General features: G+C 44.0%; 1 protein-coding gene across 1 annotated transcript in view; it reads right to left on the bottom strand.

The window, feature by feature from the left end:
* LOC117354292 (double-stranded RNA-specific editase B2-like) overlaps nt 1-23321 on the bottom strand; it is a 708392-nt gene that overhangs the window by 3737 nt on the left and 681334 nt on the right. Inside the window, exon 3 of the mRNA XM_033931535.1 lies at nt 7563-8470. Coding sequence (XP_033787426.1) covers nt 7563-8470 — 908 coding nt within the window. The remainder of the gene's footprint in view (nt 1-7562; nt 8471-23321) is intronic.

Here is a 23321-nt window from a genome sequence, read left to right as displayed (position 1 = left end):
TGGAGGACTGGAAGGTGGTGAATGATACGTTGATCTTCAAAAAAGGTTTGAGGGGGGACCTAGGAAACTACAGACCGGCGAGTCTGACCCCGGTTGACATTGTATATCTGGATTTTCAGAAGGCGTTCAACAAAGTTCCACATGAACGACTACTTCAGAAAATTGCAAGCCATGGAATCGAGGGTGAAATACTCACGTGGATTAAAAACTGGCTGGAGCATAGGAAACAGAGAGTGGGGGGTAAATGGACAATACTCAGACTGGAAGAGCGTCACCAGTGGGGTGCTGCAGGGTTCAGTGCTTAGACCTGTGCTCTTCAACATGTGTTTAAACGATCTGGACATTGGTACAAGTGAGATGATTAAATTTGCGGACGATATAAAGTTATTCAGAGTAGTGAAGACACAGCGGGATTGTAAAGATCAGCAACATGACATAATCGGCTCGAGAAATGGGCATCGACATGGCAGATGAGGTTCAACGTGGATAAGTGTAAAGTGATGCATGTCAGTAACAAAAATCTCATGCACGAATACAGGATTTCCGGAATGGTACTTGGAGACACCTGCCAGGAAAGAGACTTGGGAGTTCTGATCAACAAGTCGATGAAGCCGTCCATGTAATGCGCAATGGCGGCGAAAAGGGCGAACAGAATGCTAGGAATGATAAAGAAGAGGATCCCGAATAGATCAGAGAAGTTATCATGCCACTGTACCGGGCCATGGTGCGCCCTCACCTGGAGTACTGCGTCCAGCACTGGTTGCCATACATGAAGAAGGACACGGTACTACTCAAAAGGGTCCAGAGAAGAGCGACTAAAATGGTTAAGGAGGTGGAGGAGTTGCTGTACAGTGAAAGATTAGAGAAACTGGGCCTCTTCTCCCTCAAAAAGAGGAGATTGACAAGGGACATGATCGAAACATTCAAGAATTTACCAGGAAGCTAACTAGGAAGGATAAACCAGCTTGGAATAGCTTTGTCACAGTAGTTTGGGGCTTCCTGGGCAATGACAAGGTTAAAAATTATGTGGAGTTGGTTGAGAATCTGGTGAAGAATTACAGTAAAATGGGCTATAGGATGTCTCTCAAAGTCCATGTCCCTGATGCTCATCTTGAGACATTTAAGGAAAACATGGGATCATACTCAGAGGAGCAAAGTGAGCTCTTTCACCAGGATATACTGAACTTTGAATGGTGCTACCAAGGACAATATAATGAGAACATGATTGGTGACTACATCGGAGGGTTGATTCATGAAAGTGACTTAAAATATAATTGCAAATCTCATAAAACTACTTACTTCTAAATCTTATGTGGTCATTTTTGTAGAACTTCAATATAAATACATGTTAATTGTGATTCATTTGTTGCTTTTTATGATTTTATAAGAATGGAAAGATGAAAATTTGGCATTTTCAAGTTTTAAATAGGTAAATTGCAAAATTTGATTATCCTGGCCACAAAAGCAAAGTTTTATGGAAATAACAGACATTTTCTATACTTTATAGGCATGAACAATTAGGAAATTACACTTACTGCCCAGGAACAAAAATTGTGTTATATAGTTTTATCGCAGGCAGAATTAGATCTCAAATATTCAGTGCTCAGATATGTCCAGCATCGGACAAGTCCAGTCAGGCAATGGGGACAGAAGTGAACCCTACTAATTCCTGCCTCTAGTGGCTCCGTAATAAAAATGGCTGCTGTTTCACTCTAGTGGGGGGGTCTCATGGTACCAGAGCCCCACTGATCCACCATGGAACAGGTCTGGGGCAGGCTTCCTTTAACTGGTTGAAGGGTAGGGACCTGGGGAGTTGGTCTTTGTGTCAAGGGGGGTTGGGAACAGGATTTTGGCTTATGTTGGAGGGATCAGAGAAGGATTGCATAATATGTTTGGGGGGGGGGGGGTTATATGAATCAGAGGGTGGGAGGGAGGGCAGGACAATGTACATTGTAGGCCATTACCTTCATATTATGCTGGCACTGACTGATATCCAGGGCTGGCAACCGCACAATTAACTAGGCAAAGTTAGGACTGCTTTTTAAGAGGCCCTACATGCCTGGTTAGCTACATGTGGATGCCAGCATTGAATATTGCCAGTACCTGTATAACTTCTGGCTCCATCACCTGTAATGCCTCTGTCCTGCCCACTTGAGACATGGCCAGTGAATGCCAATATTCAGTGGCACTGTCTATTTAAGTGCCACTGAATATCAGCAGCTAGGCAGGCACAAGCAATTTAAACTATCAGAAGGCTCTTCTGTCTGTTTAAATCTCTTTTAATATTGTTGTAGGAAGGACACCTGCTCACATACAAAGAGGATTCATGACTTCAGCGTAAATGTCATTTCTCTTCTGCCTGCTCTGACCAGCATCTGAATACATGCAGACTACAGTAGAGCCTTATCTGATCACTGACAGCTGTATCTGATTGCTGTGATTATCTGCTTTGCCTGACCCATATTCAGCATGCAATAAAGCAAAATATTTTATTTGATCTTTCCGAGTGTCTGGATAGGTAATTTGCATATATCATAGAAAATACGAAAGAATTGTGAGCTATGACTGGCAGCTTGCATCAACACAACAGAACATATACAGATACACAAATATTAGTTTCATTAACATGTGTGTGCTAAATTGTGTTACTATGCATTAACCTATGAATTAACATGTTAGGTTAACTAACATGTTAAAATATTCTAGTTCATGTAATAAAAAAAGTTTTTGCAATGAATGCACAGAAAGAACTGAAAAAATGTCTGAATAATGGAAAAAAAAGTCTGTGAGTGACCCAAAAATTAACCAAAGATTTTTCTATACACATCCCTACATGTGAAAAATTGCTTCTACACTTCTCCCTCCGTATTCGCGGTTTCAGCAATTGCGGTTTCGATTATTCACGGTTTTTAGCTTGCTGGCTCCTCTCCCCAAATTACATCAGCTTGCATAGACAAATTGCTGATTTCAAGCATTTACAGAGAAAATCACTGATTTCCAGCACTTTCTTCACCATGTTTTGCCTCTCCTTCAGGTACAGGCCAGGTCTCCCACCATGTTATTCATGGTTTCATCATATTCACAATGGTTTTTAATAGAAAAGAGCGAATAACATATGAAAAAGTTATTTGCGGTTTTTCTGTATTTGCGGTTCTGTTAATCCCCTATCGTAGCGAATACGGAGGGAGAAGTGTATTTATTTTATCACATTAAACACAGGGCTCCTTTTACAACGGCGTGCTAGTGGTTTTAGCGCGCACTAAAATGCTGCGCACGGTAGCTGCTACTGCCTCCTTTTTTTTGCGTGCGGTAATTTTTCAGCTAGCGCGCTCTATAGCGCGTGCTAATCTTGTTCGTGCGCTAAAAACACTAGCGCACCTTTGTAAAAGGAGACCATAGTCTGCCTGATATTCAGCAGCATTAAGCCAGCTAATGAACGATTTTCAGCAGGTTGTCTAGTGGCCTCATATACTCATTTAAAAAACAAGCCTATCTTTGGCTACTAGGCTTTAGCTGGCTAGCCTATGAATATCATCTTGGCCAGCTGGGTCAAACACTGCAACACTGAATGAGGAAATTTGATGCCAGTAGCTAGATACAGTCCCAGCATTGAATATCTGTGTTCACTGCTGACAGTAGACGGTAAACATGCATTAAAGGATGACCTCCTTCTGGACACCCTTAAAACACCTTCTATCAAGAAATGTTCTTGTACAGACCCTCAGAAATGCCACCATGTGTTCAATATCTTTTCATAACACCTGGATTTACACATTGAATCCTCACCAGGTCACTCCTAATATTATTCTTTATGTGTGTTTTTGTATATAACTTCAACCTTCAGTATATAAAGTTATAAAGTTAATAAAGCATAATTGCTACTGTACTTAACTTTCGGTGGTGGTGGTAAGGGACAAGTACGGTATACCGACATGTTTCACCCTTAGAGGGTTTCCTCAAGGCTACAGTCCCTTGGTTTTGTTCACACGCCGCTAGACCACCCGAAATGCTGCTATCAAGCAGTGGAAGGTAGTCATACTGTCTCCCATGATCTGAATATCAGCTTCATTGTACCCCTAAAGATTCATTTTTCTTCATATATTTTACCCTAAATTAACATTTCGTGCAGAACTCAAGGGTTTTATTCCCATTCAAGAAATAATGTGTTTTTGTGTCCCGCTTTGCGAGGTATGTTTAGTTTGTGCATATGATAAATTTTGAGTGGTATTACTTTAACACATTTTGACCTTTTTTACTTTTGTTTTATTATATTTTAGCTCATGATCGCTGGGAACACCCTGAGGCAGCATTATGTGAAACGCTGGCCATCGTTGGTGTTCCGACCGAGCTGAAGACAAAAAAATAAGTTTGAGTCAAATTATACATATAAGTGTGACCACCTGGCGATATATATTTATTGATTTTTGCTACTTTTTGCACAACACAGAGCTATTTGGCCCTCTGGGAGGTTTTTATGTCGATGAGGTTCTCCGCCTGAACACCTTAAACCACAGCTGTGGTGGTGGGAGGGCTTTGTCTGACTCGTGTTGTAGCCTCTATACCTTCCACATGACCTTGTGAGTGTGTTTATTACCATTATCGTAGAATAACATCCAAATTGTAAGCCCGTCCTAGTTCCACCCAAAACATGCCTCCAACATGACCCTTGCAATTTATATGAACTGCAGAGAAAAATGTCCCAAATATGAATTTTGAAAATCAAGATTTGGATATTTTTCTGAGACAAACAACCATCTTCCACTTTATGCCATGGACATTTTCCATTTTTAAAAATAAGCCCCATAGAACATATGCACAAATTTGTTCCATCTTAGGAACAGGTGTTAATTTGTGCATGAGCATTTTTGCACAGCTGCTAATTACTCCATGTTGCTTTTATATAAAATAGGCAGCTTTTTGGATTTTCCACCTAGGCACCCTGTCATAAAGCTGCTTCCAACATTTCTAAAACAGTGGTTCAGTGTTCTGCCTGTCTTAGGGGTGCTTTTACTAAACTGCATTATGCACTAATGTGGCCAAACACAGCTTAAAATGCCGTACTAGAGGACATGCTCAGGTGTGTGTTAACTGTATGCTAAAAACTATGGGCCCGATATACAGCCAGTGGTGGGCTGTGTTTTGACCTCTCGTTGCCGGTGTTCAGCCCAATATTCAATGCTGGGTTATATCCAGTGACTGACCTGGAATATCTGGGTTTGCCAATGTTGGCTAGCACATGGCTGGTTAAGACAGTAGAAGACAAACAAATGGGGAAAAGATGTTTCCAAACTGGATTTTTATTATAAGTAAAGATTCAATATGATAATAACAAAGACTTAACACTGCAGGAATATCGGTACTGAAATTTTATTTTATGTTTTTAGACCTATGTATTTTATTTTAACTGTCTATTGTATTATGCTTTTATATAATCTATTTCTTATTTATGCTATTTTAGTTCTTTTCTAATTTACATGTTTTTACGTATATTTGATGTTAGATCCATTTCTTGTATGTTTATAAAGGAAGTGTTTTACCTCTATGATTCCTCCTGTATAGGTGAATTTTTGAATAAATGTGATTGGTTTGTTAGACTCCTGAAAAAAGGTACCACCTGCAGCGTTGGCGGCCTCTTTTACAAAGCCATGCTAGCGGCTGCCCTGCGCTAACGGACCCAAAGCCCATAGAGATTTAAAGGGCTTTGGGGCTGTTGCCACGCGGCAGCCACTAGTGCGGCTTTGTAAAAGAGTCAGTGAGTCTTTGTTATTACCGCACTGAATCTTTACTTATAGTAAAGATTCGGTTTGGAAACATTTCCTTTACCCCACTTGTTTGTCTTCTGGTTTATACTGACATGGGAACATTGTGCCGCTCGTCGTGGTGTTGTTGGTTAAGACAGTATTCAAACATAATCAGCCATGGCTTAGCGGGCAAAGATATGCCTACTTTTTATGCGGCCTTATTTGCCTGTCAAGCCTGGCCACTTAAATTCCAGATATCAGGACTTAAGTGATCATGCCCCTGGAAGACCCTCAACACTGCTGGCTTATTTTTTGGTGCTGCCCAGGCATTTCCTGTGGCAATAATCAGTTAAATGCCACTGAAAATGCCCAGCTAGCCACTGAAACACAAATTAATTGGTCGGTGGACATTCCCTCGCTAGTATTTTTTTGTTTTTGAGCGAGCATGTCAGGAGCAGAAAACCGATTGCTATAGATGATCTGTTGTATTGTGCAGTTATGGCTGCGGCCAAATAAATTCCACATTTGTTGACAAACACTTGAGTTATTGTGATGTGATTAACAGCGGGAAGAGCAACAAGTGCCGAGTGCCCGATTTGACCAAATACAAAAATATGCCTCCTATAAACAACAATACACTGGGAGATCACCATCATGAATGAATGCCAAACATTAACAATAATAATGAAATGTTTGCATTAATAAATTAATTAATTAAATAAAGTGATGGGTCCTCAGTTTACACAACTCACAATCAGGACCAGCCTGTAATATGGAGTTGAGAGCATATAACCCAACAGGGTTTTTTCACAGGTGTAACATCCCTGGACATTTCACTATTATTGTTAATGTTTGGCATTCATTCTTGATGGTGATCTCCCATTGTTGTTTATAGGAGGAATATTTTTGTATTCTAGTCTCTTTTTCCTTGTTTTTTTGGGTTAAGTTTCTGTTCAAGGAGCAGAAAACCAGCATTTCCGCATGAAACAACGCATCTACATTAGTGCACACTAACTGGTTAGCATAGGAATACCATGTGATCCCTTATTGCCTTCAAAATGGGGATGGGGTGGGGTGGTAAGTGGTCATGCAGTAATTTTTTTAATGACTGTGTGCCTGTGGCAATATTAGCGCATGACCATTAACACAATAAAGGAAAAAAAAAATACAAAATAGGCTATATTATGGCTAGAGCCAAAAAGGCCTTAGTGTGAGGAAAAATTCCACATAAGGGTGCACTAAGGCCACTTTTTAATCACAGCTTAGTAGAAGGACCCCCTTAATTAGCATAGAATTAAAACAGAGGCTATAAGAAAAAAATGTGTCTGGAATTTGAGATCTTTACAATTCGAAGAAAGAAATCCCCTCAAAAAGACTAGAGGCAAAATAAGGTGCGTATACTGTACTTTCTTCCACTGCATATGTGTTTTCCATACTGTCAATGCATTCTGTATTATCACAAAAATGACTCCGTTTGTTATTTAGTTAATTGCATCATTTATCATTGAGATTCCATGTGCTCCGACTCCTTTTATATTTAGCTCTGTGCTTCTTACAAGTATTACATTATATGTAAAGGGGGGGGGGGGGGGGAAATACAGCAATAGGTGTTGAGATGCAGCATTGATCATTTTTTTCCAACAAGAAACTCTGCTGAACTCTTAAGGCATAATGTCATTTGAAAGAGGGGAATGGATCACTTGCTACCTGGAGTTAGGGAATACTTCTAGAAACAAATGAGGAAATGCACAGCAAGGATATTAATCATAGCACTTTTTTTTTACATCTTGGCAGCCTCTACGTGTACCTGAGAACTCTCACCTGTGGCATACTGTTACATTTACTCCTGCTGGAAATGTGACTGGTCAGCCGAATGTTAAAGAGGGCCTGCAGTGCAGCCCGTGCTGCCTGGGCTTTTGCCAGCTTCTTGCTCTGTCCTGAGCCTTCAAATGTTCTCCCGTCCACTCTGAGTGCCATCACAAATTTCTTGATGTGCTGCTTCTGCGCAGTCTCTGAAAGGCAGACATACCTCAGTCCTGGCCGCAGCTCATTGAGCAACACCACTGGGTTCTTCTCATTCTCAGCTGGGGATGCCGTCTTGTGCTTGTTTTGCTTAGTGTGGTCCATTAAGTCCAACGTGTGGCAGAGTAATCTCCCGTGTCGATAGGTGGCAGAAAGTAATTCATTATGAGCTGGGTTATAGCCTGGGAAATTCTTGCTGTGTGTAGATGGTTCAAACTCCTTGAACAAAGTATCTGGAAAGTCCGCCTGGTCGGATGTAAAGTCCGTGGATGGGTTAATGCAGTTCCCCATGGTAAAGTGAGCCTGACATGCATTTGGGAATTGAACGAATGACTTCAGAGCCAGCTCTGCTGCCCTCATTTTTGCTTTCTTTTTTGTGGGTCCTATACCTTCAAATAAAAGCCCATTTACTTCTACAGCAACTGCAAAGACAGGGGCATGTACAGGACCTGTCTGGGAAACCATTCTATACTGTAAGCCTGGCTTAAGTTCATGCAGCTGGACCAGGGCATTCTTTGGTGTTACTGACCATGAGAGTTTCTTCCAGATGAGTTGTAGTTTGCAGAAATGCCCACTGTTGCCTTCTTCCAAAGGCCTTTTCCGTTTAATGCTAGATGTACCACCTCTTGGTCTGTCACTTGATGACATAGCACGGCCTTCCAAGTTGCCAACATGTCGATTTTCTTTTACTTCTGCACTGCTGGTACCTTGTCAAACAAAGAAATGGACACAGATTAGTGTTGCTTTTAGTTAAATATACGATCAAAATAAAGGCCTAAGTACTGGGAAACTGTATTTCTTTTTAATATAGTCTCATTAACTTGGTAGGTATGGGGATTACCGTAATGCAGAACAGAGGGCTAAGGCTCTTGCTTAAGTTACGGCCATTTAAGGATGAACGTTGACGATGGCAAGGCTTGAGATAGCTTACTAACCTATGCTGTAGGCTATCACAGGAACACATTTTGGGGATGATTAGGGCAGACAGGAACAGAATTAAGAGGTTGAGAAATGGTGTTAGATTATATAATGAGAATTTATAAGCACATTACCGTATTTTCACGCAAATAACGCGCACCCGTATAAAACGCGCACACGGGTATAGCGCGCAGAAATCACGATGATATGTACAAAAACTTTGGTATACCGCGCTCACGGGTATACCGCGCATGCTGCCCGACGCTCCTTTCACCCGCCCTGACTTTCCGACTCTCCGTTCACCCCCCCTGACTTCCGTGCACTGTCCCCCCTTGAAGGTCTGTCCCCATCCTGAAAGCCTGATGCCCCCCCCCCCCCCCGACGTCCGTACATCCCTCCCCCCGAAGGACCGCCGACTCCCCAACAATATCGGGCCAGGAGGGAGCCCAAATCCTCCTGGCCACGGCGACCCCCTAACCCCACCCCGCACTACATTACGGGCAGGAGGGATCCCAGGCCCTCCTGCCCTCGACGCAAACCCCCCTCCCCCAACGACTGCCCCCCCCCAAGAACCTCCGACCGCCCCCCCAGCCGACCCGCGACCCCCCCTGGCGACCCCCACGACCCCCCCACCCCCCTTCCCCGTACCTTTGGTAGTTGGGCCAGAAGGGAGCCCAAACCCTCCTGGCCACGGCGACCCCCTAACCCCACCCCGCACTACATTACGGGCAGGAGGGATCCCAGGCCCTCCTGCCCTCGACGCAAACCCCCCTCCCCCCCAACGACCGCCCCCCCAAGAACCTCCGACCGCTCCCCCAGCCGACCCGCGACCCCCCTGGCGACCCCCACGACCCCCCCACCCCCCTTCCCCGTACCTTTGGTAGTTGGCCGGACAGACGGGAGCCAAACCCGCCTGTCCGGCAGGCAGCCAACGAAGGAATGAGGCCGGATTGGCCCATCCATCCTAAAGCTCCGCCTACTGGTGGGGCCTAAGGCGCGTGGGCCAATCAGAATAGGCCCTGGAGCCTTAGGTCCCACCTGGGGGCGCGGCCTGAGGCACATGGTCGGGTTGGGCCCATGTGCCTCAGGCCGCGCCCCCAGGTGGGACCTAAGGCTCCAGGGCCTATTCTGATTGGCCCACGCGCCTTAGGCCCCACCAGTAGGCGGAGCTTTAGGATGGATGGGCCAATCCGGCCTCATTCCTTCGTTGGCTGCCTGCCGGACAGGCGGGTTTGGCTCCCGTCTGTCCGGCCAACTACCAAAGGTACGGGGAAGGGGGGTGGGGGGGTCGTGGGGGTCGCCAGGGGGATCGCGGGTCGGCTGGGGGGCGATCGGAGGTTCTTGGGGGGGGGCGGTCGTTGGGGGGGAGGGGGGTTTGTGTCGAGGGCAGGAGGGCCTGGGATCCCTCCTGCCCGTAATGTAGTGCGGGGTGGGGTTAGGGGGTCGCCGTGGCCAGGAGGGTTTGGGCTCCCTTCTGGCCCGATATTGTCGGGAAGTCGGCGGTCCTTCGGGGTGGGGGTGCGAGTGGTCCTGCCGGGGGGGGGGGATGTATCGGACGTCGGGGAGTCGGCCGGGCAAGAGGGCTTGGGCTCCCTCTTGCTCCGATCGTGGATGCGGGTGCGGGTGGGAGCGCGTGCGAGCGGTCGTTCGGGGTGGGGGTGCGAGTGGTCCTGCCGGGGGGGGGATGTATCGGACGTCGGGGAGTCGGCCGGGCAAGAGGGCTTGGGCTCCCTCTTGCTCCGATCGTGGGTGCGGGTGGGAGCGCGTGCGAGCGGTCGTTCGGGGTGGGGTTGTGAGCGGTCCTGCTGGGGGGGGTGAATCGGGCGTCGGGCGGGGTGGGAACTATGTTTTAAAACTTTTGTATACCGCGCTCACGCATATAACGCGCGAGGGGTATGCGCGGTAGGTAAAAACGCGTATAACGCGCGCGTTATATGCGTGAAAATACGGTACACCAAGTACACCTATTGCAACTTGGCAGGCTGAGTGAGTCATTTTGATCTCTATCTGTCATAAATGTTTAATATTACTATATGTTGTTGTGATGCTTTTTTTCTTTCTTAGTGTAGCGAAAGAAGATAAGCAAGGCATGAAAAAGTGTTAAAAATAGAACAAATTGCTATCAAAAGTAGAGTATGAATTACCATAACTAATTGCAAAGACTTGTAATTTTTTTTTTTTTTTTTTTTTGCACCTTCCTTACACTATGTATTTCTATAGTTCTGTCATTAGCTTTGTAAAATAATGCATGTCTGTTATTCTGGGGCATACATTTCAGAATCACCCTGGTTCCCCTTGATAATGGCAAACTCTATTGCTAGGATCAGAAAACAAGATGGTAATTTTATGTTCCAATAGTTCTGTTCTGACTGATGTCTGGCTATACATCTGACATGACACACTGATTAATGCCTGCATTGAAAAATCACATAACACACTGTGCTTTTCAGATATTGGATATTACTGTAGTTGTATGGGGGAGCTACACTGAAAAAATCTGGTGAACTCAAGAGACTTCACCTGTTGTATAGTGTTTTAGAAATGCACAAATTAATTATATACGGCATGTACCTTTCTTTGCCTTGTTCACACACTGCACAAATGAGTCTCATCCCTGTGTCTCATCCCTGACTCTCTCTCTCTCTCAGGCAACACTGGGTTCTATTTACTAAAGTGAGCTAAGTATTTAACATAGGGATTAGCCTGAGCCATATTAGCATGGGCCCGTGTTAATAGTGTGATGGTTTATCAGCACTGCTAGCTACTGTATGAATCTGCTATGGTGGCGAAAGATACATATAAGAAACTGCGCGAGACAATCGCGCGTGGACAATTGAGGGCAGACAATCGCACACAGGACATCAGCGCGCTGGATTCAAACACTATTTTACAGTGGTCCGAGGATGTGTGTGTGTTGGGGGAGGGTGTTGGGGGGGGAACCCCCCCCAACTCTACCTAGAACTGTTGGTGCTCCCGTGGGGGGGGGGGGGTGTTGGGGGGAACTCCACCATTATAGAGGAAACAACCTTTTCCCCCGTTTTTTAGGGAAAAATTACAGTTTCCGCAGTAATGGGGGGTGTTTCCCCCGCCCTCAATTGTCCACGCGCGATTGTCTTGCGTGGTTTTGACTCGTCACCATGGAGAAAGGGTGAAGAAGTGGTGTGAATTGATGGGAATTGTACCTTAAGTATTTACAAAGGTATTTACTGTGCTTTAGCTGTTAATGCTTTCTCAGCAGTAGGAATGCATGGTAAGTGGCTTTGTGTTAATTGTGTGGGAAGATCCTGGGAACATCCCTAACAGTTAATATTTTGCACTTACAGCACGTTAATTGTGGCAATTAACAGGTGGTCACTTCAAAACCTTACTACACAATAGTATATACAGCCTATGGCCCCGATTCACTGAAGACAGTGATCGTCGCTATACCTGTTTTCACAGGTTTAGCGACGATCACGGCTACTCACCCGATTCACTAAACGGCCCACTGTGGTTTTTCCCCATTGTCCAATCCGATCCGATCCAACCCATGCAAATTAGTAAAACCCCATGTAAAATAGCCATGTGATTGATTCACTAACATTTGCTTGGCTATTTTGAATCGGGTTTTACTGTCCTAATACCCGACTGCTGTAGACCTGTTGGTAACTGTGTTACCGACAGGTCTGCCTGGGTTATTTTTCCATATTTTTTGCAATGGCACAGACCCCCCATCAGCCTGAGCCCCCCAATACCTGTAAGTTGAGAGCAGGAGGGGTGCTCAGTCCCTCCTGCTCCTCTGGCCTACAGCGATGCAATGCTGGCCTTAGGCCCCGTCCCGGTATATCATATGATTGGCTCAGGTGCCTCGGGCTCCTTCCTTGGGCCTGAGGTGTCTGAGCCAGTCAGGGCCTTAAGCTCATTCCCATGCATCACATGATGCACTGGGCGGGGCATAAGGCCGGCATTGTGTCACTGGAGGCCGGAGGAGCAGGAGGGACTGAGCATCCCTCCTATTCCCAACTTATAGGTATGGGGGCACCGGACCAATGGCGGTGGGAGGGGGTCCTGATGGCAGGAGGGAGTTGGCATCCTTCCTGCCATATCTAATGGAGGAATGGAGGGGGGCGATGGCAGGATGGAGTAGGTATCCCTGAGATCTATTTGCATACACTGCCTCCTTGGTATGCAAATCTATCTCATGTATATTTATTGTGGATATCCTGAAAACCTACCAATTCGGGTTCCCCAGTACAGGATTGGGAACCCCTGCCTTATACAGTCAAGTTATCAAGCATACTCTTACTAGAGACAGGAAGCATGGGGAAAAAAGTGAGCTGTTTTTAATGATGTAGGAAGAAGTATTATGAATGAACTCAAGATTGGTGTGCCTTTAACATGCTGACAGACTCCTAGATCACTTTTTGTCTCATTCTTCTCCTTGACTCCAATGCAGCACTTACACCTCATTCAGAGAGAGGACTTCATGAGTCCAATCCTGAAAACTTGCAAGGTCCTAGAGGCTGGTGGAACCTTTGGGTTTGGGTCTTCTCTAACTTGTGCTGCATCTCCCAGGAAATCTAGCTTGCCTCTACCAGTCTTGGTACCTTTCCCTACCACCATCTTAAGATGCTTTGCTTATGGTTTATTGTTCTAGAGGGATCCAGACCAATTTCATCTTTTACTGGCATGTACTGAGACACACAAAGCAGCAGAAGCCAGCTGAGGCCCTTAAAGTGATGGTTTCAGCCCCAAACTGGTGACATCTGTTAATTTCCTTAATATACTAATTTTATAAATCATAAAATGGAATAAAAACTGTCCAATATTCAGTGATATTTAACTCGCCAGAAACAGCACTGACCGGTTAAATAGTGCTTAATCAGCTAAATCTGAATATTCAGTGTGAGATAACTGGTTATCTCTACTGAATTTTCTCGCATAGCAGCTAAAAATTCATCTGTGACATCACACGATAACAAGGAAGTTTCATTACTGGTTAGCCAAGTTTTTCGGCTGGATTGGGCCACACAAGTAGAAGTCCTATCTTTGGCCTTATAAACCTAACTGGCCAGCTCTGAATACTGACTTAACCAGTCAAGTTTCTGTATAAAGTATGTTCAATGCTGGTCACTGGAAATGGCCCAGCATTGAATATCCACAGTCACCATCAACCATGGGAGTTAGCCAGCCTGCATCTCACAAGCTGGAATGTGCCGAACACATAACCAGATTATCAACAAAGTATAAAAGAGAAATATTTACTTATTTATTTAATTGTCTATACTGTTCTCTCCAGAGAGCTCAGAACAGTTTATATGAATATATTTAGGTACTTAAGCATTTTGCCCTGTCTGTCCTGGCAGGCTCACAATCTATCTAATGTACCTGGGGCAACGGGAGGGGCCTTAAGCACCTGGGCCAATCAGAGCCTTAGGCCCCTCCCTGGTATAACCCAGGATGCACCGGGGAGAGGAAGGCCCGCCATTTTGAAGAAGTGGGCCTGACAGTTGGAGGGAGTAGGGATCCCTTTGGCTGGCTTTGGACAGAGAGTTATGGGGGTGGATATCACTGGCAGGAGGAGGAGGTGGGCATCCCTCCTGCCGGAGGACATGGGAATCACCGGCAACAGGAGGGAGTGGGCATTCCTCTTGCTGGGGGGGGGGGGGGTTGTCAGGAGGGTATTAGGGGTGGGGTAGGAATCACAAGTGGCAGGAGGGAGTGGGCATCCCTCCTGCCATGGATGTCGGGGGTTGCAGGGTGACAGGGCAAAATTTTCTGGTAGGTCTGAGCTGTCAAAAGCCTTAATAAGACAGCTTAGGTCTGCTGGAAAATTTAGGTCTCCGGCCAAATTGAATCTCAAAACAGTATCACGTTCCTGGCATACAGCACAGATAACTTTAGAACCAAAAAGAAAACAAATCAGTTTCACTAAACTGGTCACAGTCCGGGAACTAAGGCTTGGTAAAACTGACCAGTTAACGTCACTAGGCAGTCCAAAGAGAAAACCAAAGTTAGAAAAAAAGTCAAAAATAAATGCTTCACATTCAAATATGTTCTTGGTTGTTGTTTTCAGCAGAAGGTAGTTGCTGAGCTGGTTTATGAAGAGTATGGCAATAACAGTCCTTGTCAGCGCTTATCATTAGCATACACACAGCATGAAGAAAGGTATGCAACAGGCTTTAGTCACAGTTCTTTTCATATGATTGATTCAAATAGTTCATTTATCAAATTAGCAGTACTATGGAAGCTTGTAGTTTTTGAACAGTTCCCGACACCACACAGTATTTCTCATACAGAGAACTCAGGAAAACTTTGGCAATGCTAGGGGAGAATGCAGCACACAGCCTGCAGATCTTAATCTGCCCCTGGTCTCCGTGGAAACTTCCTAGAGCTGCCTCAGCTGAACGGAGCACAGTAATTGCCACAGACGGGAAAAGGAAAAAATGCTTCAAACCCAAAACAAATTCAAACTCTCCTTTTTAACATAAGTTCTCCCCAAATACTGTGGTTTTCAAAGTTCATGAAACAAAACCACTTTTCAGCAGGCAGGTAAGTAAGAAAGCATTTGTTATACCAGAAAACAAAGCATAATTCTTCTTGCAGCCAACCCAGAAACATTAGACCGAGAAATACATAGCTCACACTGGTTTAGTTGACCTGCATAGCCTCGGGAGTTTCATAGACTTCAGGCATACATTCTGTAATTTCCATGGCCTCTGGCAGTGAAGGAAAATCTGCAGCTGAGTTAGTAGAAACATCTTCCACCTCCTGCATAACCCAGTCTGTGTTGTCAGCACTGGTAGGAAACTCCAGCTGCTTCCCAGCCTGGCTCTTGCTCTTCCTGCTCTCAGACCAGCCTTCCTTGCATCTCTTCCTGCATCTCCCCTCCTGGGTCTCTCTTCTCAGTTCTCCTGATCATGTAATCTGATCTTGCCTTTAAGGAGCTCCAAGTCATGCCCCCAAAGCCATGGTGGGAAAAAAGCATAGGGCTCTTCATACTGCTGAGCAGGCTTTACTTCCCTGCTTCTAGCAGCTGTCTGATTTAAAGGGACATGCACCCAAACATGTACTAGTGCTAATACTGACTTTTCATAGGGACAGACCCTGAGCTGGCACTGGATTTGTCACAATTGGCTAGGTACAATGATCTAGGTGCCTAACTGTAGGCATCTTTTATAGAATCAGGGCCTATGTACCTCATGCCACATACAATGATGGCTAATCTCACTGTATACGAGATGATGATGGAAGTTCTAATATTATTATTATATTATTTATTGAACTTGCTATACTGCTTACACCAAAAGAGGATCTAGGCAGTACATGAACTACAATAAAAATTAATAGTGGAAAATTAGCACCAATAAAGTTGACAGGAAAGAAAATCGTTCTTAACAAGAGTACACATGGGACAAACTATAAGTTAATATTCTGCCTGCCTGCCATCATCCCCCAGAGAACCTCCAGCCAGTGAGAAACTAACTCCCAATAAATGCAAGGTCAAAAAATTGTGTGTTGAGAAGGTTTTTGAAACAGGAATATACCTCCACACTCTGGTAGGAACATACCTGTAATCTAGTTCTTTCTCTGAATTCTAGACCTTGGTGGGTTCATAATCATTGAACACTAAACTTTACAAAAGGTGTAACCTCAGCTTATCCTTACAGATATGCCTGAAAAATGGAAAAGGATGCGATTACAGCATATCAGGTGAGGCTTGTTGCACCTCTCCTATCTCTTGACCCTGATATTTTGTAATGGTCGTGCAATTTATGACTTATCAGAGTTGCCTGATAACATCTGCACACCTGAGAAAAGCTGATAAACTACCTCTCAAGATAAATGGCTTATCCAGCCTATGAATTATTATTGGCCATAACCTAGCTGTATAATGAGAGCAGCATAGTGAACCATGTACATTATGGAAATTTATGTTCACATAAATTTCCATAATTTATGCGGGCATTGGTTCATTAGCAATTATCTATGCAGTTATATTTAAAAGGCTAAATGGACAGAACTTCTTTTCACTGAAAAGAATCTAAACATGCCAGGCTCACATAAGGCCAATTTCTTTGCCCCAGAGACGTAGATGGCCATTGGCCTAGGTAGTTCTAAGACACTAAGGAACCTTGTTTGGCTCAAGGGATGCCCAAGAGAAACAAAGGCTATGGGAGGACATTGCCACGTGGGTCAATGTAGTCAACTACCACAATCATGATGTGAAAACCATTTTTTTTAAAAAGCGATGTGTCCAGTGTAAAGATGCAAAAAAAAAAAAAATAGAAAAAAAAGAATAAACCCCTACAAAAACCTCACTTGGCTCTCACCATTAAAACATTATGCACTGAGAGCCCTTGAGATGAGAGTACTCGAGAAAGCAGAGGAGGGTGCCATCACTGGCGTGGGTGGCCATGATAGCTCACAGCCAGAGGAGCCCAGAGTCATATTAAAACATAGAAACAGAGAGAAATAAAGGCAAATAAAGCCCATATGGCCTATCTAGTCTGCTTAACCATGCCATTAATCTAATCTAATCTGAGATTTATGAGTCGTACTATGCCTAAGAAGGTTCAAGGCAATTTACAATGCAAATTTAAGAACTTGCAATTTAGTACAGTGCAAAGGTGAAATAGAGGTACATTATAGAACTATTTGAGATTCTATGAAGTCGAAATTAATTTACAGTGCAATTTAGAGAAATAATTTGGAACAGTTCAGGGGTGCTACCGAAAGTACCTTACATAAACATTTGGGGAAGGGGTGTAATACAGCGAGATGAGCTAGAACAGTTTGGTGAATGATATTATGAGGTAGCTAAAGTATGTTATAGTTGGTGATATGTGAATATGCGGGTTAGTTTCCTTGAGTGTATTTTGTGCCAAGCCTAGTTCGGCTCCGATGGTTGTTGGGATTTAGTTGGCCCAATCTTTCTTGATTTCAGATACACTTTTTTCTTTACCACCTCCACCAGGAGCCCATTCCATGCATTCACCAGCCTTTCCGTGAAAAAGTATTTTCTGAGGTTACTAATGAATCTATTCCCTTTCACTTTTATCTTATGCCCTCTCATTCCAGAATTTCTTTCAATTGAGTCTCACCTCATGCTCATTTATACCATGCAGTTGTTAAACATCTCTATCATATCTCCCCTCTCACACTTTTCCTCCAAAGTATACATATTGAGATCTTTAAGTCTGTCCCCATAAGCCTTATGACAAAAACCATCACCATTTTAGTAACCTTCCTCTGGATCGACTCCATCGTGTTTATATCCAGGGCCGCCATCAGGGCAGTACTACCAGTCCTGCATTCAGGGGCCCGGGCTCCCCCAGGGTCCTAGGCAGTGTTCCCTCTAAGGCAGCGGTCTCAAACACGCGGCCCGCGTGTGGCTCTCCAGGTTTTATGGAGGCATCATTCTCTTCCTTTTGGAGCAGCAGCCGGCTCGTTCGTTCAAAGCCGCGTCACAAAATCAGAGAGGCTTCAGACGCAGGCGCAGATCTCGCAAGGAGCCGCCACCCGCGGCTTTGAACGAACGAGCCGGCTAGGCACGCTGCTGCTCCAGTGGCGTACCAAGGGGGGGCGGCCCACTGTTCTCCCTAGAATGCGGCTCGTCTAGAGCAGTGGTGCCCAACCTGCTTCCCTTCCCTTCTCACTGCTGCCATCGGGGATCAGGCTGGCACCGTGTTCTTTGATCTCCCTGCTTCTCTTCCCTGCAGGGCCGACCAACTCTCGCGGCCCGACGTCAATTCTGACGTCGAGAGGACGTTAATTCTGACGTCGAGAGGACGTTCTGGCTAGCCAATCGCTGCCTGGCTGCCCGGAACGTCCTTTCCGACGTTATAATTGACGTCGGACGGCGAAAGTTGGTCGGCCCCGTGCAGAAGAGAAGCAGGGAGATGGCTTGTTCCCGATAGCGGCAGCAGCAGCAGCAGCCTATTCCGCGGCGGTGGTGGCATGGGGGAGGCAGGAAGGAAGAAAGAAAGAAAGAAGGTGTGTGTGTGGGTGGGGGGACAGGGAGCCAGAAAAAAAAGCAAAAAATGGGGCACGGAGGAAGGAAGGAAGAAAGAAAGAAGGGGGGGGGGGGACAGGGAACCAGAAACAAAGCAAAAAAACGGGGCACAGAATCAGAGAAAGACAGACATAGAGAAAGAAAGAAAAAGTTGGGGGAGGGAATGAGGTCTGGAGGAGAGGAAGCATACAGGAGGCTGAAAAAAGGGAAGAAGTATTGGATGCACAGTCAGAAGAATAAAGTGCAACCAGAAACTGATGAAATTACCAAACAAAGGTAGGAAAATGATTTTATTTTCAATTTAGTGATCAAAATGTGTCTGAATTTATATATGCTGTCTATATTTTGCATTATGGCCCCCTTTTACTAAATCGCAATAGTGATTTTTAGTGCAGGGAGCCTATGAGCGTCAAGAGCAGCGCTGGGCATTTAGCGCAGTTCCCTGCGCTAAAAACTGCTATTGTGGTTTAATAAAAAGGATGGGGGGTATATTTGTCTATTTTTGTATGGTTGTTACTGAGGTGACAATGCATAGAGTCATCTGCCTTGACCTCTTTGAAAAAAACCCAGAATAGGAATGATAATTAACATTTTCTCAGCATATAGTGTGCTTTGTGTTTTTTAATTTTATTTATGGTAGATCATTTTGACTTGGTCATTTTAAAGTAGCTCGCAAGTCCAAAAAGTTTGGGCATCTCTGAGCTAGAGCGTTGAAACTGTGTATTTCTATTTTATCCCCCCTTTTACAAAACTGTGGAGCATTTTTTTTAGCAGCTCTGATGCTCAGAATTCTATGAGCGTCAGGGCTGTTACCACCGTGGCTAAAATCCACACTACAGTTTTGCAAAAGGGGGAGGGGTTCGTTTGTGATGACATATTCCATACTAGGCGAAGGTGTTTTCTGTGTTCTGTGTGTTTGAAAGACATGGTTTTCTGTTAGGATTGATGATGTAGGATTGATCTGTGCTGGTCTGGCTTGTTTAGTTTTACAATGGGTGTATTGATGTACTGCTCACTGCAATATATAAGATGCTGCCTTTTCCTAGGTACTCATGTGTGACGTGTGGTTTGTTACTAAAAATCATGTTTTTCTTACAGATGGGGGGGGGGGGGGGCAAAAAATGATGGGCCCCGGGTGTTACATATGCTAGGTACGCCACTGTATGTAAAGATACCAGAAAGCTGGCGTAGCAAAAACTTTAAGTAAATTGTTATTCTTCTAAGTTTTGAGTATTTAACCCTCCCACAATCTCACGGGCACTCGTTTCAAGTTTCAAGTTTATTTAGATTTTGATTTAAACGCAATATCAAATATTTTCAATGCGTATAACAAAAATAATTTGGGGAAATAAAACCATTTGAACAATAAACATACAAACATATCCAAAGATGATTAAAAATACATAAGGAGTACAAGGATAAACTACATTTGTTTAAAAATGCGTCCTCCGTGCCTGCTCATAAATTTGTGGAGTATGTAACTTGTCGCTCATGCATATTTTTTTTTGCACACACCTCATCAATCCTTAGAGGAAACATTGGTCCTAGGCCACCATAGCACAAATTCCTGTATTATGCTACTGCTGTGCACAACAATAAACAATAAACACTGCTGTCATACTTTTTTTTGTCTCCTGCTGATTTCCTGATAGCACCCCCCCCCCCCCGGACAAAAGTGTGGGGGGGAAGGGGTGCGTGGGGGGGCCCAATAAGATTGCTCAGTAAGGGGCCCAGAAATTTCTGATGGCGGCCCTGTTTATATCTTTTTGAAGGTGTGGTCTCCAGAATTGTACACAATACTCTAAATGAGGTCTCACCAGAGTCTTTTAAAGAGGAATCAGTAGCTCCTTTTCCCTACAGGCCACACCTCTCCCTATGCACCCAAGCAACCTTCTAGTTTTCACCGTCGCCTTTTCAACCTGTTTGGCTGCCTTAAGATCATCACATACTATCACACTCAAGTCCCACTCCTCTTTTGTCACAAAAGTTCTTCATCTCCTAAACTGTACTGTTCCCTCAGGTTTTTTTTGCAGCTGAAATGCATGACCTTGCATTTCTTAGCATTAAATCTTAGCTGCTAAATTACAAACCATTCCTCAAGCTTCACTAGGACCTTCCTCATATTATCCATACCATCAGGGGAGTCTATTCTATTGCAGATTTTGGTATTGTTATTCTGCTCTCATGTCACTATGACTGGGAATTTTACAGTTCTTAACTAATGCACGGGTATCACTGTTTCCTCTATCCTATAGCCAAGTTAGCACAAATGTAGTGGCGAACTGTTGATATGGGTGTTACTTTTGACATGTGATGAGTAGTCACAATGCTGTGTGACAGAGATGCATAAAATCCTAGATATTTGGGGGTTGTCTCTTAAATTTCAAATGCCAGACCAAATTAATGTCCCATGCGTATGTACAAGCCAACATTGTACATGCATCAAAAAAAAATAAATGCATGTACAAGGGGATATATGCATCAGCATTTGATAGTGTATTGACATTAGGGGTGGGTCCAGAAAATGTTCATATTTTCATTTGAAATTGTTTTTCATTTCCAATGGGTATCATTAATAATGCACTTTCTTCTTCGTCCATGCACAATAGTTTGTGCATGTGATCTAGTGGAGGTGAACTATTATTTTCAGATGACATTCATTTCAAATAACAGCTCATTCCTAATTGACGCTCATGGTGCATTTATGGCCAAAAAGCATCATCGGCATATAATGCACTCAGTGTGTGGGGACTATCTGGATAGATAGAATAGATGGACTTATCTGATGTCCTGGCCTGCTGAAGGGCCTCACGGATGCCAGCGTGATATAATACCTGTAAGAGAACAGAACAGATACTCAGTTCCCTGTGCAATGCGACATACTGTTTGTGTGATGAGGGCTTTCCACTGCCTGCTAGGGGGCTGGGCGAGTTTATGTGCTAGTTTGTATGACTTGGTACATCTTGTCATCCATGTGCATAGCTGGGAACAGCATGACACCATGTGGTTTCCTATGGCAGCCAAAAACCCATATGTGCATTTTCACAGGGTCTGAGACAATATAGAGAAAGAAAATGGGACTTATACACTGCCTTTTTGTGGTTTCACATTCAAAGCGGTTTTATATATATCTACAGGTACCTATGAGGCATACATTAACTGGTGGCACAGCACAGAATGCATATGTGTCGTAGGTATGGTGCAGATAGAGTATCTGTAGGGAATACCATGTATGAGCCAGCTATGTTAGTGCCATACTAAGCAGAGCAAGAAAAAGATTTGACAACTCTTTTTTATCTAGTGAGGAGTCACACTTGTGATGTGTGCATTGATGGTGTGTCTGATATCAGTATCATTTGCTATGCACACAGGGGAATCCCAGGTGAGTATATTGCAACATCATGTCCCATCACTCCCTGGGAGGCAAGATATGCACATAGCACCAGAGGGGCAGGACGACAGAGGCAAGAGCAGAGGGATAACAGCAAGAGACTTCACATGAGACTGAAGATAATGCCACAGTCTTTGTATCTATGTGAGCAGTAGCAGGGGGGCAATACTAGAGATTCAACTTACACCTCAACCGGAGCTAGGACCTGAACTTCCAGATCCTTTATCACCATTGTTATCGATCATGGGAGAGGATGACATGGAGGGCAAAGAGAAGGGTGCAAGTGTCACCAGGAGGGAGCAGAGGGAGATGCTGAATTTAGCAAGACAAATAGTAAAAGATGGGGGGGCCATAAAGATACATCTTGCCCAGCACAACCACTGAAGTGTGTTCTCACTATTCACGGCAGTATAGTTCCCAATAATCTTTGCAAATCACAAATTCGCGAATAGCAAAACAATGCGTCTAAGGGAAAATAGATGTTAGGTTCCAGCCATACACGTGGCTCCTCAAAACCATAGAAAGTGAATAATGAATCCTAAAGGTAAAACAAGGTTAGGTTCCTGCATGGGGTCAGTACATGACAAAAACCATAGTAGAATATTCAGAATGTTACAAACTTTTTAAAAATTTGCATTACTGCTTATGGAAAAATGATCTTAAATTTTCATCGCGAATAATCTTGGATAACTCCCCACTCTAAAGAGTAACGACAACGAAAATACTGGGAGTGTTATTAGATCAAGAACTCTCCTTTCATGACCAGATTAGTTCAGTGGTTAAAAGCTGTTTCTATATGTTACATCTCATCAGATCCTTAACAAAAGTCTTAAAATCAGAAGCTCTTAATATTCTCATTCATTCTTTGGTCATTTCTAGGCTTGATTACTGCAATACATTGTATCATGGTATAACCCATAAAGAAATAGGAAGACTACAAATCATACAAAATACAGCAATAAAAATTATTACTAATTCAAAAAAATATGATCATGTCACACCTTTGTTACAAAAAGCACACTGGCTATCAACCTCGAATAGAATAATTTATAAAATCGCACTGATAACCTTTAAAATCCAACAAACTAACGCACCAATATTTCTGGATTGTCTTCTAATACCATATTTTCCAGTCAGGACACTTAGATCAACCGAATAGCATCCGCTGACTATCCCCTCTTTAAAAGTAATAGGTACTAGGAGATCTACTATCTTTTCAGTTATAGCACCCCAGATTTGGAACAATTTACCAATT

The sequence above is a fragment of the Geotrypetes seraphini genome, chromosome 2 (assembly GCF_902459505.1).
Source record: "Geotrypetes seraphini chromosome 2, aGeoSer1.1, whole genome shotgun sequence".
Lineage (NCBI taxonomy): Eukaryota > Metazoa > Chordata > Amphibia > Gymnophiona > Dermophiidae > Geotrypetes > Geotrypetes seraphini.
The sequence above is the reverse complement of the archived record's forward strand: the minus strand, read 5'-3'. Positions and strand labels throughout refer to the sequence as shown.